The sequence below is a fragment of the Aphelocoma coerulescens genome, chromosome 1A (genome assembly GCF_041296385.1).
Source record: "Aphelocoma coerulescens isolate FSJ_1873_10779 chromosome 1A, UR_Acoe_1.0, whole genome shotgun sequence".
Lineage (NCBI taxonomy): Eukaryota > Metazoa > Chordata > Aves > Passeriformes > Corvidae > Aphelocoma > Aphelocoma coerulescens.
This window is the reverse complement of record NC_091014.1, coordinates 897,468-913,765: the sequence shown is the minus strand read 5'-3', so window position 1 is coordinate 913,765 and position 16,298 is coordinate 897,468. Positions and strand designations below refer to the sequence as shown.

The window sequence follows — 16,298 nt, the reverse complement described above, 5'->3', positions numbered from 1 at the left end:
TGCCTCTCAATGCCTGGTCTCCCCAGGTACTGGCACCTGGATATGCCAGACCCTCCAAGGTGCACAACCCTGCCACAGTCACTGGTACAGGTTCCATTGCACACAACAGCATGCAAACAGACATGTACACTGTGTGTCCCTCCAGTACGTGATGAGGCTCTCAGTATGCAGCTGTCTGTCTCCTGCACAGAGAAACACACAGACAAGTGGGTCACCCTCAATTCTACACCTTCAGTCTAATAGTCAACTACTCCAATGTTCTCACTAACAGAGACATACACACACCTGTTTCCCAAACTACTTTGCCTATTTGCTGACTAGTCTGGCTTGATACTTATGAGTGATCATAGACTGACATGGTCTCACTCAATCCAGTTGTGGGCTCTTAAATCCCCATGCACACATATGCCCAGAGCACAGCTCTGTGCAGCCAGAAAAAAAAAAGGAGGTAGAAGTGTTAGAACACAGGAAAGACTGTGCTGACCAGGCAAAAGGCATGGCTAGACATTCATACCAATTAGCACCATTCTACATGCAACCAGTCCCTTGTATTCCCCTTGCCTCCATTTTCTCATGCTTGTTCATTCCCAAACCACCTAGACCTATCCCTTTCCCCACCTTTTGTTCTTCCCCTAAACATCCTCTTGTGAGTCTTGTGCAATCCCCAAATGCTCTTGACCTGGACCCCACAGTGTTTTCCATGCCCCTAGGCAGCACGCTTCTTAGTCTGTAGGGTACTCTACAACCTCTCCCACTGACTCACCATGATGGGTGCCACCTCTAGGCCCATGGGACTGATGGCTCCCCTGTGACAGATTTAGAAGGAGCTGGGACAGGGCCTTCATTTCACTTACTGGGTTATTTGTGTTCCCCAGCCTGTGGTTGTCTCTCTTTGCTCCTTCTTCTTTGTGCAGTTGAGCTTTTCATGGGTTGACTGCACTTCCATGGTGGTTCTTGGATTAGCCAAACCAGGGGATTATTTGGGTTCCTCCACCCCCCGTTGTTCCTTTGTGCTCCTTTGTGTGCGTGGGGGTGAGTTTTTTCCCACTCTTGTACTGGGCCACTTCTGTAACACTTTCTGGTCCAACACACTCTGTTATTCAACATGTCTGTTTGAGAAAACAGACTTTCAAATCCAGTTAGAGGAGCAGATCTTTACTTAACCTCACATCTCACATCTTGTAGCCATTTCCTCTTATCTTCATGTATAATTATATCAAGGTTAAAAATAGGGTAGTCTACCAAACCAGTATAGTTCCCAATGCCAGTGTCTGATTAACCTTATCATCCTTTCTGCTTTAGCTCCTGAAATAGCAGCGATTTGCTAGATTATCTTGCATCTCCTTTCCATTCTAAGAAGACTGTTTGTATCATTGAAACTTTCTGGTTTGTGGATCAGCCTCTAAGAAGATTAATGTTTATAATTGGCTTGCGGAAAGTTAGATCCCTCACATAACTGACATTAGTGTTGAACGTGGACAGGAGCAAACAGGCAGTGCTGTGAAAGCCACAGGAGGAAGAGGATCTTTCCTGTAGCATCATTCTTCTGACCACAGATACATATGGGAAACAACAACAGCTCCACAGTGGATGATCTACAGGCTGTCGAGATCCACCACTGGTACAAGAAATTCATGACAGAGTGTCCTTCTGGACAGCTGACGGAGCATGAATTTAAGCAGTTCTTTGGGCTTCGAGGGCTGGATCCGGAGGCCAATAAGTACATTGAGCAGATGTTCCGCACGTTTGATATGAACAAGGTGAGTTCTCCGGCAAGGAATTAACTGTCTCGTGCTGCTTAGAAGTGATCCACCTCCTGCACTTTCAGAGTCTTTGTTTTTCTCTTGCAAACATAAAGAACAGAAATATTGTCTTGCAAACATTTTCTCTTGCAAACATTTTCTCTTGCAAACATTGGTGTGGAAAGCTGCCAAAGGATGCTAATGCAAAGTAGCTAAATGCAAGGGGCAAATGAATGTGTACAGGTGATAACATAGACGACATAAACATAGGTACACCTAATTATCTAACTACCTCATGCAAGTTCATCTTTGAATTTTGGAAATTACTTACCGCCTATTATTTGATTTGGCCTTGTTTGACTAGCAAAATACTAATTTCGATATTCTTCTTACGTGTTCTTATTATTCAAAAATATATCTGTATGAGGTCATGGAGACCACAGGAATCCGACACAATAGAAATCATTATAGCATTCACAGAGGGGTAATTTCCAGGTATTTGGCAGCTGAAATTAACACTGCATGGGCAGACAATGTCTGTGGCTCTCCTTGGTGCCAGGAGGTGCAGCATGAAGCAGGAGTGAGGGGGGGAGTAGTGTTCCTCACTGTGACGGGCAACTGCTGGTAGGAAACTGTAGCCCCCATAATTCCTTTAAGCATGCAATGGCCCTCACTTTTGCCTGCTTTTTATCCATATGTATTTCAGCCTATGCTTGCAGTCCTGTATTCTTAATGACAAAAAAATCTGGGTTTATGGCATCCTGGGAAAATTCAGCTTTGCTCTCTGCTCCAAGGTTCTGGAATGGAGTCAAGGAGGATCCAGTTACAGAGGCATGTGAACCAGGTGGGAAATCACAGAGCTAGTCTTAAAGAAGGAAAGCTTAGGGACCAACAAAGAATGTTATTTTGGACATGTGAGACAGCATAAGGAGTTAAGGAATGCTTAGGAATATTACAAAATTCTTAAAGAGAGGAGCAGACAGGCTCCATTAGGGTAGCTGAGGTCTTGTGGTCGATGTAATGACTAGAAATGACTGCAGACCTCAAAGAACATCTTTTTTCATCCCAAAGTCCTCTGCGTCCAGGATGATAATAGTGATGAGAAGCAGTTTCATCAGCTAAAGCAAAACCTTTGCAGCTTTTGCACAAGTCTTTCTTTTACTTCACCTCTCTCATTTCTTGGGATGTTTAAGGACTTTAAAATTTATTCAAGGATGTTGTGCATTCCAGAGTTCTCCTGTGAGCCCTGTGTTATGCAGTAAACGATGTTATAAGAAGATTCTCAAATTCAAATTTGGTCAGAAAAGATAAAAAACTATTATCTAAATAAAGTGATAGCGATCTCAGGAGGAATGAAGTAAGAGTGTGGCAACTAGGGGAGATGGACCTACATCAGTTAATCTTAGTCTGTTAATACTTAGTCACTTAATGTAAGCTCCTTTCATAAACAAGGGCAAGGAACAAGGGAACCCAGAGGAAAATCCACCCTGTTGTAATACACACATGATGGATGGAATTGTCTGCCCTCTGGACCTTCAGATTTTGAGAACTTTGATGATGACAAAGAGGATAAATTTTCAACATTCTCCTTTTATAAATTGCAAGCATAGAATTATAGAATGGTTTGGGTTGGAAGGGACCTTAAAGGTCATCTCATTCCAACCCCCTGCCATGGGCAGGAACACCTTCCACTGTCCCAGGTTGCTCCAAGCCCCATCCAACCTGGCCTTGGACACTTCCCAGGGATCCAGGGGCAGCCACAGCTTCCCTGGGCAACCTGTGCCAGGGCCTCACCACCCCCTGAGTAAAAACTCCTTCCCAACACCTCATCCAAATCTCCCCTCCTCTAGATTTAAACCACTCCTCCTTGTCCTGTCAGGACCCGCCCATGCAAAAAGCCGCTCTCCCCCATTATTATAACCTGCTTCAGGCACTGGAAGGGGCACTGAGGTTTCCCTAGAGCCCTCTGCAGGCTGAAGAATGAATGTGAGCCGCACAGCAGATGGACAGAGCAGGGACTCTCCGAGCCCGCGGGTGCACTGAGCAGGGCTGAAAGCAAGGTTAATGGTGAACACAGAAACTTTACTTCAACACCTCAGTCACGTCAGCATCGGCGTGGCCCCAGCAGAGCAGCATGGGCAGGACAGAGAAGCCTCGGGCCCCAAGGCTACCTTTGGCCCAGCAGGAAATGCCGTGATCCACTGTAGCCCTGGCTCCTGCTCATCCCGCTGCTGCTCAAGCCTTTTTGTCCTTCAGGAACTGCAGGAACTCCTGCAGCAGATTCCGGAATTGCACCAGGATCTGGTGTGGGAATGCCATGGGCATTAACGTGCCTGAGGATGTCAGCGCTGGTCTCAGGCTGTACTCAGGGGTCAAGCTGATATGTTCCTCTGGTGCTGGTTTCAGACGCTGCTCAGGGGCCGAGGTGACGACTGGCTCTGGTGCTGGACCGGCTCTTTCTGCTGGGCTCAGGCCCGTCTGGAGCAGGATCCAGTTGTAGAAGTGCTGAGTGGAGGTGTAGATCCCAGGGTGCCTGGCTCTCTCACAGCCTCTGCCCCAGCTGCTCATTCCTACGAGCCAGAAGTAGTCGGCTTCATTGTCCTTGCAGATGAGGGGACCCCCGCTGTCCCCCTGCGGCAGGAGAGGGGGCTCAGGGGCTGTGGGGGGCTGCTGCCAGCACCAGGGCTGGCTTCTCTCTCCCAGCCCCTGTCAGGTCCGCATTCCCGGCACGGGAAGGCTCTGCTCAGGGGCCGGAGCCTCCAGACCCTTGGCTGGGAGCAGCTTGGAGGCTCTCCCATCTCTGCACATTGGTCCCAGATGTGCGGAAGACAAATGTTCCAGGGCCACATCCTCACTTTGGGTCTGCTGGGGGCACTGGATGGACTTTGTGGGCAGGACCAGGCCTTGGGGACAAGGGGACATAGGACAGAGGGACATAGGACAGATGGGGAAGGGAAGGGCAGCCCCGGGATATGGGAGAGGGACCCTCAGATGGGAAAATGAAGGGCAGCCCAGGCAGTGGTGGAGACTTGGGGCTGGCAGGATGCCGGGCCATGTTTGGGGGGTGAGGGGGTCCCTGTGCTGCTGGGGGCTGAGGCACTCACCCCCCAAACAAGCATTTTTGCACTGGGTGTTAGCAAAGTAAGTCACACACTCCTACCTGGCAGGTGTCGATGCTGCCCTGGGGGTATCCTGCACACAGGTTGCAGGGTGGATGACTCCCGCGTACCAGCGGCTGCTGTTGCAGAGCTCCATGTCCATGAGATGGACCTTGGCCTCCTGCAGCACCATGCCCGATCCCTGAGCTGTGGGCACAGAGGGGAATGAGCCCCCAGCAGCTCGGTACCCATCCTCTCCCCTGCCTGGGGTGAATCCCTACCCCGGGCCTGGCTCTGCCCGTTCTCTGGGACTGGCTTTGCCCCTTCTCCATGGAGCGACGGTGTCCAGCTGTGTCCCTGCTGTCGGCTCTGGGGGAGGGGCCAGACCCATCTCTCCAGAGGCTTCACAGAGTCACAGAATTGTTCGGGTGGGAAGGAACCTTACAGCTCATCCTGTTCCATGCCCCGTCTTGGGCGAGGACTCTTTCCCCCAGCCCGGGCTGCTCCGAGCCCCGGCCCCGCTGACGTCCTGCAGCCGGACCCTGTCTGTGGCCAGCCCATGTCCCTGGGGTGCCCAGTCCATGTCCCCAGGGTGCCCAGCTCACCTTCGGCGCACACATCTTGTTTGGGAATCCACCACTGGCAAAATCCCAGCCGGCGATGTAGCAGGACTTCAGCTCCGAGACCCTGAGCGAGGCATTGGGCACACAGCCCAGCTGGATGTAGTCGCTGCACTCCACGAGCTGGTCCAGCTCCAGCAGGGCGATGTCGTTCCTCGCCGTGGCAGCCACGTAGTGCTGGTGCACCAGGAGCCTCTGGATGTGGCGCACCTTGGACTCGGGGCCCAGCTGAGTCAGGTCTGTGGTCCCAATCACCACCTCCCATGTGGAGAGAGGGGTGACAGGGAGCAGAGCCAGAGGCTGCAGCAGCCCAGCATTTCCCGGCCTTCTGCTTCTCAAGGCAGAGAGAGAAGCAGAGAGGAAAGAGCCAGGATAGAAGTAGCATGTGGTGCTGTGACCTGGCCACCTGCCCGTGCTCGGGGGACATCTCTGTCCCTGCTCCTCCTTACCCGCTCCTGGCAAAGCAGTGTGCAACTGTGAGGACCCACTGGGAGCTGAGGAGGACACCTGAACACATGTGCCACGTGCCGTTCTCCCAGGTGGCCTGGATGCTGACGATGCCAGGCCAGGCCCCTGGCTGGACACTGGTGGCACCCACAATATAGGAAGTGCCACCAGCAGAAGCCACGGAGATGTGGTTGGAAGCCATGGGCCGGAGCCCGCAGGTGCCTCTGGAAGCACAAAGCCATCAGTGTTCTGCTCGGTGGCTGCTGCTGCTCAGGCTGAAGGTCTCCCATCATCCCTTGCTGCCTGGCACTGAGCGGCAGGAGGACCAGGGACCCCTGAAGGGCACATCTGTCCCCCACCCCGTTCTGCTGCAGCTCTGCAGACAGGTTGTGCCAGTAGCTGGGCACTGACCAGGGACTGAGGCTTCTCCTCCAGGGACTGAGGCTGGAACACTGTGGTGCAGGTGTGGGGAACATGCGGGGCCCCTACCGGGGACCCCCTAAGAGGGACCACTCACCTACAGGTGTCCCAGGTGCCCCCCACGGGCCTGGCCAGGCCCAACAGGACGAGCAGCCCCAGCAGAGCCATCGGTGCCAGTGCAGGTGGCAGTGGCCAGGATTGCGGTGTCACCTCCAGTGCGGCCACCGACACAGCGGCCACAACCTTCGTGGTGCTCACAGTGCCCCAGCCCAGGGCCGCTGTCACAGAGGGGCCGGTTCTGTGTGCTGGCCATGGCAGGGAGGGGCAGCACAGAGTCATAGAGGCATGGAATAGTCTGGGTGGAAGGGACTCTAACAACCACCTAGTGCCATCCCTGTCATGGGCAGGTGTTGGGGTTCGTCCCCCCTGCCATGTAGCCCTGGGAGAGGGGCACGGGGTTTCCCAAGCCCCTGGTCAGCCTCATTCCCCACTGGTTGCTTTGTGTTCCCCTGCGCGGGCAGGGACCCTTGGGTCCCATGGCTGCCTCAGTTCCTCAGCAGATCCCGGCCATGCGGCTGGGGAAAAAACCATTTCTGAAACATCTATCAAGAATCTGTCCATATATATTTCTTTTCCCCGGCCTCCTTGTTTGATACATCATGTTACAGATCCCCACTGTAGCAAATGGTGGAGAATTGTGAGAAGAATGATCCCTGATCCCTACAGCGACTGATTTGTGAGTAAATGTTGCAGTGGGGATACTGTAACACGCCTATATCAAACCAGGAGTCCTGTGGAAAAGAAATATATATATGGATGGATTCTTGATAGATGTTTCAGAGATGTTTATTTCTCCAGCCGCATGGCCGGGATCTGCCGAGGAACTGCTACAGTCACCGGGACCTGAGGGTCCTTGCCCGCGCAGGAAACACAAACCAACCAATGGGGAACGAGGCTGACCAGGGGCAGGGAAACCCCGTGTGTCTGTGCCCTCAGGGCCCCTCTTCCCAGGGCTACATGGCGGGGGGAGGAGACCCCAACAAGTAAATTCTAGAAACTGTGGATTCCTCTTCTTGTTTTTGTTTTGCCATTCCATATCTAAACTATGGAAGAACCGTGGAAAGACTCTTTCTCAGAGCCACATATGGACATTTATCTTCAAAAGATTATTGAACAACGATTTGTAAATTTTAGCTTAATTCAAGCTCAGAAAGAACTGAAACACTTCCTGGCATGGTTGTTTAAGACCTTTTTCTATGTTTCTTGGGATTTAATTCTTATCAAAGACTTTTGGAAGACCATTTGGACACAGTTAATTTTTGAGTCAAAATATATGCCAATGAAAGAATATTTTCGTGAATATTATTTAATTACCAAGACTGTTGAGCAATGTCAGCTGTGTCTTGGCGAAGGGAAGCCTGGCTCAGGGACCGTGCAGCCTCGGCCACGTGGACCGAGCGCTCTGCGGGCAGCAGTGAGGCAATTCCCGCACACGGGCGGAGTTATGCGAGCTGCAGTGTCGGCGGCGGAGCGAGGCACGGCGGGAGCACGCAGCGCGTGGTGGAGCGAGACCTGTGAACACCCGACCGAGAGGGGTGGAATGCGGGCGGCAGCCGGCGGCAGTGGCAGTGGAGCAGAGCCGCGCCTCACCAAAACGCACGCTGGAGCAGGGCGCGGGGGAGTCATCACTTGGGGGCCTGGCCGAGATGTGGCTGCAGCACCTGGCAGCGGCAGCGAAGCTGTGACCAGAGGAGGCAACACATGGAGAACTGAGCGGCACAGCCCGGCCCGGCCCACGCGGCCCCAAATGCGACCCCAGGAAGAGCGTGCAGGCACGAGCAGCTCTGGCAATTCCAACATGGGAGTGAGCGAAAGAGAAAGCAAGAACGCAGCGAGACAGAAAGCAGCAGCCACTTGAAAAAAGGAAAAGATCATCATAGCTAAGGTTTTAGGAATAGTAAAATGGTATCATGTTAAACAAAATTATGGTTTTATAACGAGATGTGACAACCAGCAAGACATATTCGTTCATAGAACTGCTATTAAAAAGAATAACCCTGAAAAATACATCTCAAGTTTAGGAGATGGAGAGGTGGTGGAATTCAAAATTTTACAAGGTAGAAAGGGGTTGCAGGCAGCGGAGGTCACTGGGCCTGATGGTGTTCCTGTAAAAGGCAGTATATATGCTAAAAATCATAGTCATGTTAGACAATATCTCCATTGTAAGCCCCCCCTACAGTCTCCCTTTCCTAATCCCACCTTTCCCTTTTACCCTATATCCTATTACCCCCAGTGTATTCCCAATCCATTTTTTCATCCATGGTTTCCCTCACAAAACCGTACATTTGCCAATTGTTTCCCCAAAAATCCCTTTCCAGTGCCGAGTGGGGGATGAAAAGGGGGAGGGAAGAAATTAAACCCTCTCCTGCCTCAGTTTCCCCACAAAGCATGCCCGGAGAGTCCTGTCTCCTTTCTGTCATCCTTAAGATGTTCCACAGAATCTGTTTGGACATTCAAAGACTCAGGAGGGTAGCTTGTTTTGTTTTGAAACTGTCCTCGTTGTTTTCAATGTTAAGTTTTAAATCTCTTTTTGTTAAAAATAAACGGGTGAAGTGTTGGGGTTCATTCCCCCTGCCATGTAGCCCTGGGAGAGGGGCACGGGGTTTCCCGAGCCCCTGGTCAGCCTCGTTCCCCATTGGTTGTTTTGTGTTCCCCTGCATGGGCAGGGATCCTCGGGTCCCGTGATTGAACAGTTCCTCAGCAGATCCCGGCCATGCAGCTGGGGAAAAAAACATTTCTGAAACATCTATCAAGAATCTGTCCATATATATTTCTTTTCCCCGGCTTCCTTGTTTGATACATCGTGTTACAGATCCCCACTGTAGCAGGCAGGGACACCTTCCACTATCCCAGGTTGCTCCAAGCCCCGTCCAGCCTGGCCTTGAACACTTCCAGGGATCCAGGGGCAGCCACAGCTTCCCTGAGCAACCTGTGCCAGGGCCTCCCCACCCTCCCAGTCAGAAATTCCTTCCTAACACCGAATCTAAATGTGGCCACCTTCAGCTTAAGGCCATTTGTCCTGTGTCCTATCACTACATGCTCTCATCCAAAGTACCCCTCCAGCCTTTTTCTAAGCCCCCTTTAAGTACTGGAAGGGGCACCAAAGTCTCCCTGGAACCTTCTGTTCTCCAGACTGACCAGCCATAACTCAGCCTGTCATGCCCTTCTTCCCACCCTGAATGAGTATTTAAAATGTTGTGATCCTTTCTGTAAAACAGCGGTGCTCTGCTAGTTCACCTACATTCACCTTTTACATATGCTTATTTACATCCATTTCAGAAAGGCATCTGACTTTGATTAAATACCTTAATAATTGAAAGTTTCATTTTTTTGCTCTGTAATTTCTTGAAGTAGTTATTCGGAATCTTTGACCTAGGTACATATTTTATTTGTAGTTTGTTTTTAACCACTTCAAATTTTACCCAGCGTTAAGTCTAGGGCCTATGAACCTTTACTATCTGGCATTTTCCTTGCAGAAGAAACAAGAGCTTTGTGAGTTTCTTTGTAGATTCAAGAAATGAAATATTAAAAATCTAAATATGGAACATTTTTTCAGTGGTCAAATCACGCTCTATGTATTTTTAAAAATATCCCCAGTCACTTTATTTTCCACAAAATGGAGAAGAGATCTACAGCTTAGTGGAACAGCATAGTTTCCTACAAAGGCAGAGCACACTAGTATTAAAATGCCCTAGGGTATATTACTGTGTCCCGCAGCCGTAGAGAGGAGGAGAGAAGATCCAGCAGGCAGGAATTGTGCAGCAAGATTGATCTATTTAATTATTTTACAAACTCTTTTATAGACTTTTTTCTTCATAGTCTAATTGGACAAGGATCAGCCACCCCTTGGGGGTGATTGGCTAAAATCCTAAAACATCCATTGTCAAAATATTTTTCTACTGTAGTAGAACTATAAACAAGACTTCTCAAAGTTGCAGGTGTTTCATTGTTTACAGAACTCTGCTACTTCTTCTGTGAGAGAGAAAAATCTCTCACGGACTTAGAAAATAGCAAGAAAATCCTTGCTAGCAGCATTTTTGTATCCACACACTAGTACAGAAAACTTGCAGACCACGGGCTGGGCTCAGCATTCTCTCCCAGCAGGTCAAAGGCAGTCAGCTTTGGTGCACAGAGGGGACTTTGTTCACACTGAAAAGGAGTGTTCCCTCACTGAAGGGGGTGAGCAGAGGGGAGCCTAGACATGTAATAGATGATAACTTTAGGAAGGTATTTAGTGGCCAGAGAAATAACATGTGTCTGTGCACTAAGGATTTTTCCTAAGTCCAAGTCTCTGTGCCATTTGTTGGCCTTTCTCTTTCAGTTGTGAATCTAAAGAGCAATAAGGTGGAACAATTCCAGAGCACTAACTTCCTCAGTTTATTCCTGTCACAATTTGTTGGTTTTTTTCCCACAGGATGGGTATATTGACTTCATGGAATATGTGGCTGCCCTCAGCCTCGTTCTACGAGGGAAGATGGAGCAGAAATTGCGGTGGTATTTCAAGCTCTATGATGTAGATGGCAATGGCTGCATTGACCGACATGAACTGCTCAACATCATTAAGGTGAATCTCCAGGGGTCTGTGTCCTTGCCTCTTTCGTTAAAGACAAATCACACAAGTAAGACTTTTGCTGTTCCCATATGCATGATCATGGATGAGACCTTTAACGTCATTCCTTATCTGAGCAGAATTCCCCACTACCATATAATGCAATAAGCAGACTTGACAGACTCTTCTTTATCACCATAGCTTATGTTACAGCATAGCTAACCGTAAAATTGTTTTAGCTTCCTGTGACCTAAATTGCACTTTCCAAGGTTTCAGAGTCTGTGACTGTCAGTTGCTATCTCTGCAATGTGTCCTTCCTATGTCCTTTTCCCCATGAGAAGTTGGAGAGCTACTCCCAGTTTTCTTTTTAGAATCAGCTCCTAAATATCAACATATTAAAACATTTCTGACTCTGGTGAGTAGCCTGAAGAAGAATGATTGAGAATGGAAAGGTTTGTATGCCAATAGCTATTGTGGATGGGGTTGGGATTACGGGCATAAAGATCACTATAAATATCTCAAAATGAATTATGCTCCAAATTCAGATTATTTTCCAGATAATGGGAAATTACCAAGATGCAGGAAAGATTCAATGACCCTAAATAAATTACATTTCTGAATAAGAAATGTCATAAAATTGATTTGATAAAGCACTAATAAGATGTTAATAATGCATTCTGATCTAGATAAAAATTTTAGAGCTGGATATCAAAGAGACCTGACCAAAATCAATAACTGTAGTAACATACAGCCTCCTCCTAGTAGCTTGCAATAGAAATACTCAGACATTACAGTGAAGCAACAGATAGCAATAGTTAACACGGATCTCTTGACAAACAAGTCTGGTGGGCAACAACTGGTGGCAAGAAATGTCTTGCCCTTTGAATTTTGTGGGTATAGTTCAGTGTCTTTTTTGGTAACCTTATGTGGTGGTTGTCAGGAAGTTGCTGAGATGATACTTAGTTTTAGTAAAATAGCATTTGAAAAAGAATGAAGAAAATTACCAAATATCAAAGGGTAAAAACTAGAAAATGAATAGTCTTAGTATAAAGGCTCTGGAGTCACATATTTCATGGACATCCTTAAACAAAGGAAATAATTAGCATTGAAAGAAAAGAGAACCCTGCACTATGTAGTAATGAATAAGGAGAATTGTAGCAAACAAAAGTGGATAATGCTTAAAGTTTCTCAAGATGAAAAAGAATTTTCTGTGAGCTCTAGGGAGAAGCCAGACACACAGGAAGCAGTATATAAATGGAAATTGTGAAAGTAAGAATAGAAATAAATTACCACAGCGTATAACAAAGGAATTTCATAATGTCAAATGCGGAGGGTGTTTGACAGTGTTTCTGAGGCTTGGTGGACCATAGGGTCACAAAGTGGGCCAAAGTGGATCAATTAGCTGGATTCTGATTCTGCCATTTCTGCAGCACCTAAACTGTACCTAAGCGGAATTAGGCCAATCCTCTGGGTTTTGCTGCTTATTCCATGCTCCAGAGCCACACTCCCTTTGCACCCTTCAGTGCCATCCATAAGGCCTGATGATTTGTGCTTTGTTTTCCTATGATGCTTGTTCATTTGTATGGGGAAGGTACCAAGCATGACTGTCTTATTCTGAATCTATGCTGACCTGTGGAATCAGTCTGGGAGTCATTAGGCAGCTTCTTGTTCTTGCTCTTTTATTTTAGGCTATTAGAGCTATTAATGGTGGTGACCATGAAACTAGTGCAGAAGAGTTCACCAGCCGAGTCTTTGACAGGATTGATGTAAACGGCGACGGTAAGATTCCTGCCTTTGTCATCCAGCTCAGTCAGTCTCTGTTCTACAGAGTAACATCATTTCTTCCTTATTTGATTGAACTTTAGGCCTCTTCATTTCATATTTTCTTTCTGTTTGCATTCTCAGCCAGTAATGTATTCTCCATGGACCACAAAGGATTTTTCTTCTGGCATTATACGTAATCAGTGTGACAGGATTTGTTCCCTCTACTGAGTCAGCTTGTTCTATCCACATGAGTTTGGTAGTAGGGTTTTGGAGTGGTGTTTTGTTTTCTTTTTTGTACGTTGCTGTGTAGCTCATGCCAGTTAGAAGTGGGAAATATTAACAAATAGCCCAGCTGCTCCTAAGTATTTCAGCATGGAAAGGAAGAACTGGAATTTAAAGTTGAAGTTCACAGTTTCTTCACTGGGTCTGCTGCAGGCAGTGCAGCAAGAACATAAGTGCTCAGTCAGAAGTTGGTCAATGTCACTGTGGTCCCTGTATGTCCCTGAGAGGTATCTCTTTCCTTGCTACTTCAGGTGCTCATTACTTTCTGACAGGCTCTTTTGTTATTCCAGAATAACTCTGCTGAGCTGCTTCCCTGCACAAGGGCTTTTTGGCCTAGGTCAGAAAAATCTGTTTCCGCCTGTCACAGCCTCTGTCAGTTGCTTTATCCTTGAGAACCAGCAAGCATAGGGCAGGTTTTTACTATGACAGGTTGAGCCAAAAAGGATGCTATAATCCCACTCCTTAGCTACCCACATGTATCGTTCTTTCTTATGTGCCACTTCCCTTGTATGGGGAAAAAAAGGAAGCTGGTTTTGTCTAGATACTGGGGATGTTTCATAAAAGCTTAAGAAGACTCTCTGAGGTCTTTAGAACAGTGCTTTAGAACAGTGCCTATATAGCAAGTGGTCTCTCAAGTTAGACTACTGTACTCCTTTTTCAGTCAGATGTGGATTCTGATGTCTTTTATTTGTGTCTGACACAGGTGAACTTTCTCTGGATGAATTTGTGGAGGGAGCAAGGAAAGATGAGGAGTTCATGGAGGTTATGATAAAAAGTTTGGACCTGTCACACATTGTGGCCATGATAAACAACCGTCGGCATAGTGTATAAATCAAGCTGGGAAAAAATGCTTTGCCAATAGACAGAAGGATGTAGAAACACAAGGAAGGAGTGACAGCATGTTTTTTAAAAAAACCAAAATTTCCATAAACATGAATATGGAAGTAGGAACAGAAAGACACTGCTATATTTGTGTATCTGAGTGCATGTTCCTGTACAAATACTCAAGCTTAGCCACATAAATGCAGGGCAGGTTCAGAAAAACTGGATCTGGATGGCAGTATTTGACTTCTCTTTCTAAAATTTAAAGGCCAAATTTCAGGGAACAAATTTCCTTTTTATTCTGTGTCCCAGATTGTCACTTTGAAATGTACTAAAAATAACACCAAGTTTGTACAGAGCACTAGCAGAACTGGGTGGTGGAGTGCATAGGAAATATTCTGACATACAGAAGAAGAGTTTCAAACTGTTATTAGTATAGAGAGCTATCAAAAGAATGTAACTTGCACTGTTCTTGTCATGGTATTGGTTCATAAGCACCAGCATGGTTGTCCATACCAGATGTGCTTGGATTTGGTAGTCTCTACAGAAGCAGCTTTAGTCATAAGATCACAAGAACTGAAAGAAAAACCAGTCTGATAGTGACAAATCTGTCTCCAGCTGCAGCTGTTCAAGCTTTCTGTGATCAAAGAACTCTAGCAAACAAGTCAACAGTTTGGAGCAGCTTCTGTAACCAGAGAAAATACGCTACTCTGTTTCCCAAAGCAGAAGAATCATTTGACAGATCAAATCTTTTATATACTCATTGTCCTACTTATTCTCCTCTCATACAACTGAGTCTCTGGGAATGTTCAAGGCCACATTGAACAAGTCTTGGAGTAACCTGATCTAGCCCCATGGCATGGGGCTGTAACAAGATGATCTTTGAGGTCCCTTCCTACGCAAACCATTCTGTGACTCTATGATAAATGAAATATTTGAAGATGATCCTAATATTATTGCCCTCACACATCCTTTATTGGTCTTTCTTTTTGTTCTTGAGGAGACAAGCTAATCGAAAGAAACAACTCACCAAGGTGACTTGTGAATTGTGCTGTTCATGTGAATGCTGGAGTGAAGCTGATACTCTAGAGAGTGCTGCTGTAAATGACTCTGATTTTGTACACGATGGGAAGAGTGATGCAGCATGGAGAGAAACCCAGCAAACTGTGTCTTGTTCACTGTTCATTAGATAAGGTCGTGATCAGAAGCTCTTTTGAATCTGGGGAGAGAACCAGAAGGAAAGAAGAATGCAGGAAAAGTTCAACAGAGTGCCTATGCGTAGTTGGCATGTTTTTCCTGTGCAGGAGGAAGAACTTGCAGACCTGCAACAAAACTTTATATTGGACTTATTCTTGCTTATATTTAGGTTTCTGTGAAGTTGATATGTGTATTGGTTTGCATGGCAAGGTTTTGGTAGCAGGGAGGCTACAGGAGTGGCTTCTTTGAGAAGCTGCTGGAAGCTTCCCCCATGTCTGGCAGACACAATGCCAGCCGGCTCCGAGACCTTCAGCCATGGTAGTTATCCTCTGAGATATAACGTTATACGTTATCCTCTGGGATAACGTATTTAAGAAGGCAAAGTTATTGGGCAGAAGCAATTGCAGTCAGGGAAGTGAGGACTGAGAATATGTGAGAGAAACAGCTCTACAGACACCGAAGTCAGCTAAGAAGGAGGGAGAGGATGTGTTTCAGGTACTGGAGCTGAGATTTCCCTGCAGCCCATGATGCAGCCCATAGCAAAACAGGTTGTCCTCCTGGAGCGCATGGAGGTCCACAGAGGGAAGCAGAAGGCCACCTGCAGCCTGTAGAAGAGCCCCATGTTGGAGCAGGTCCTGGAAGGACCTGTGGGCCTGTGGAGAGAAGAGCAGGTTTCCTGGTAGGACTTGTGACCCCATAGGGGACCCACTTTGGAGCTGTTCCTGAAGGACTGACCTCATGGAAGGACCCATGCTGGAGCAGTTCCTGAAGGACTGACCCCAGGGAAGGCACCTCATAGAGGAGCAGCTCATGAAGAACCACAGCCCATGAGAAGGACTCATATTGGAGAAGTTCATGGAGAACTGTCTCCTGGAGGAAGGACCTCATGCTGGCAGCAGTGCAAGGACTCCTCTTCCTGAGGGGCAAGCAGTGGCATGAACTGACTGTAACCTTTGTTCTCATCTTCCTGCACTGCTGGTGGGGAGGACAGAGAGAATCGTGAATAAAGTTAATGCTGGGAAGGAGAAAGGAATGGGGGGAAGGTGTTTTAAAGATTTGCTTTACTTCTCATTATCCTACTCTGATTTTGATTTGTAATAAATTCAGTTAATTTCTCCCTTTTTTCTCTGTGATGGTAATTGGTGAGTGATGTCTCCCTGTCCTTATATCAGTTCATGAGCTTTTGTTGTATTTTATCCAGCTGAGGAGGGAACTGATTGATAGAGAGGCTTTGGTGGGCACCTGGCACAATAGTATTCAAAACACAAACCCACCACAATAGTATTCAAAACAAAGT

General features: G+C 47.3%; 1 protein-coding gene and 1 pseudogene across 1 annotated transcript; one reads left to right on the top strand and one right to left on the bottom strand.

Moving 5' to 3' along the window:
- The first annotated feature begins 1,369 nt into the window (after positions 1 to 1,369).
- On the top strand, positions 1,370 to 16,045 carry LOC138120458 (guanylyl cyclase-activating protein 1-like). The gene is made up of 4 exons (XM_069033157.1): positions 1,370 to 1,760; positions 10,802 to 10,951; positions 12,625 to 12,715; positions 13,686 to 16,045. Exons 1-4 carry the CDS (start codon positions 1,563 to 1,565, stop codon positions 13,811 to 13,813), a joined length of 567 nt encoding a protein of 188 aa, XP_068889258.1. The 5' UTR covers positions 1,370 to 1,562; the 3' UTR covers positions 13,814 to 16,045.
- LOC138120452 (acrosin-like) lies at positions 3,740 to 6,727 on the bottom strand (annotated as a pseudogene).
- Positions 16,046 to 16,298: the final 253 nt, after the last annotated feature.

What these genes read in the sequence shown, in the direction of transcription:
- LOC138120458 (XM_069033157.1), top strand. Translation starts at nt 1,563, where the DNA reads ATGGGAAACAACAACAGCTCCACAGTGGATGATCTACAGGCTGTCGAG. An exon ending in GCACGTTTGATATGAACAAG is followed by an intron (nt 1,761 to 10,801) that starts GTGAGTTCTCCG and finishes TTTTTCCCACAG; the next exon opens with GATGGGTATATTGACTTCAT. An exon ending in GATTGATGTAAACGGCGACG is followed by an intron (nt 12,716 to 13,685) that starts GTAAGATTCCTG and finishes TGTCTGACACAG; the next exon opens with GTGAACTTTCTCTGGATGAA.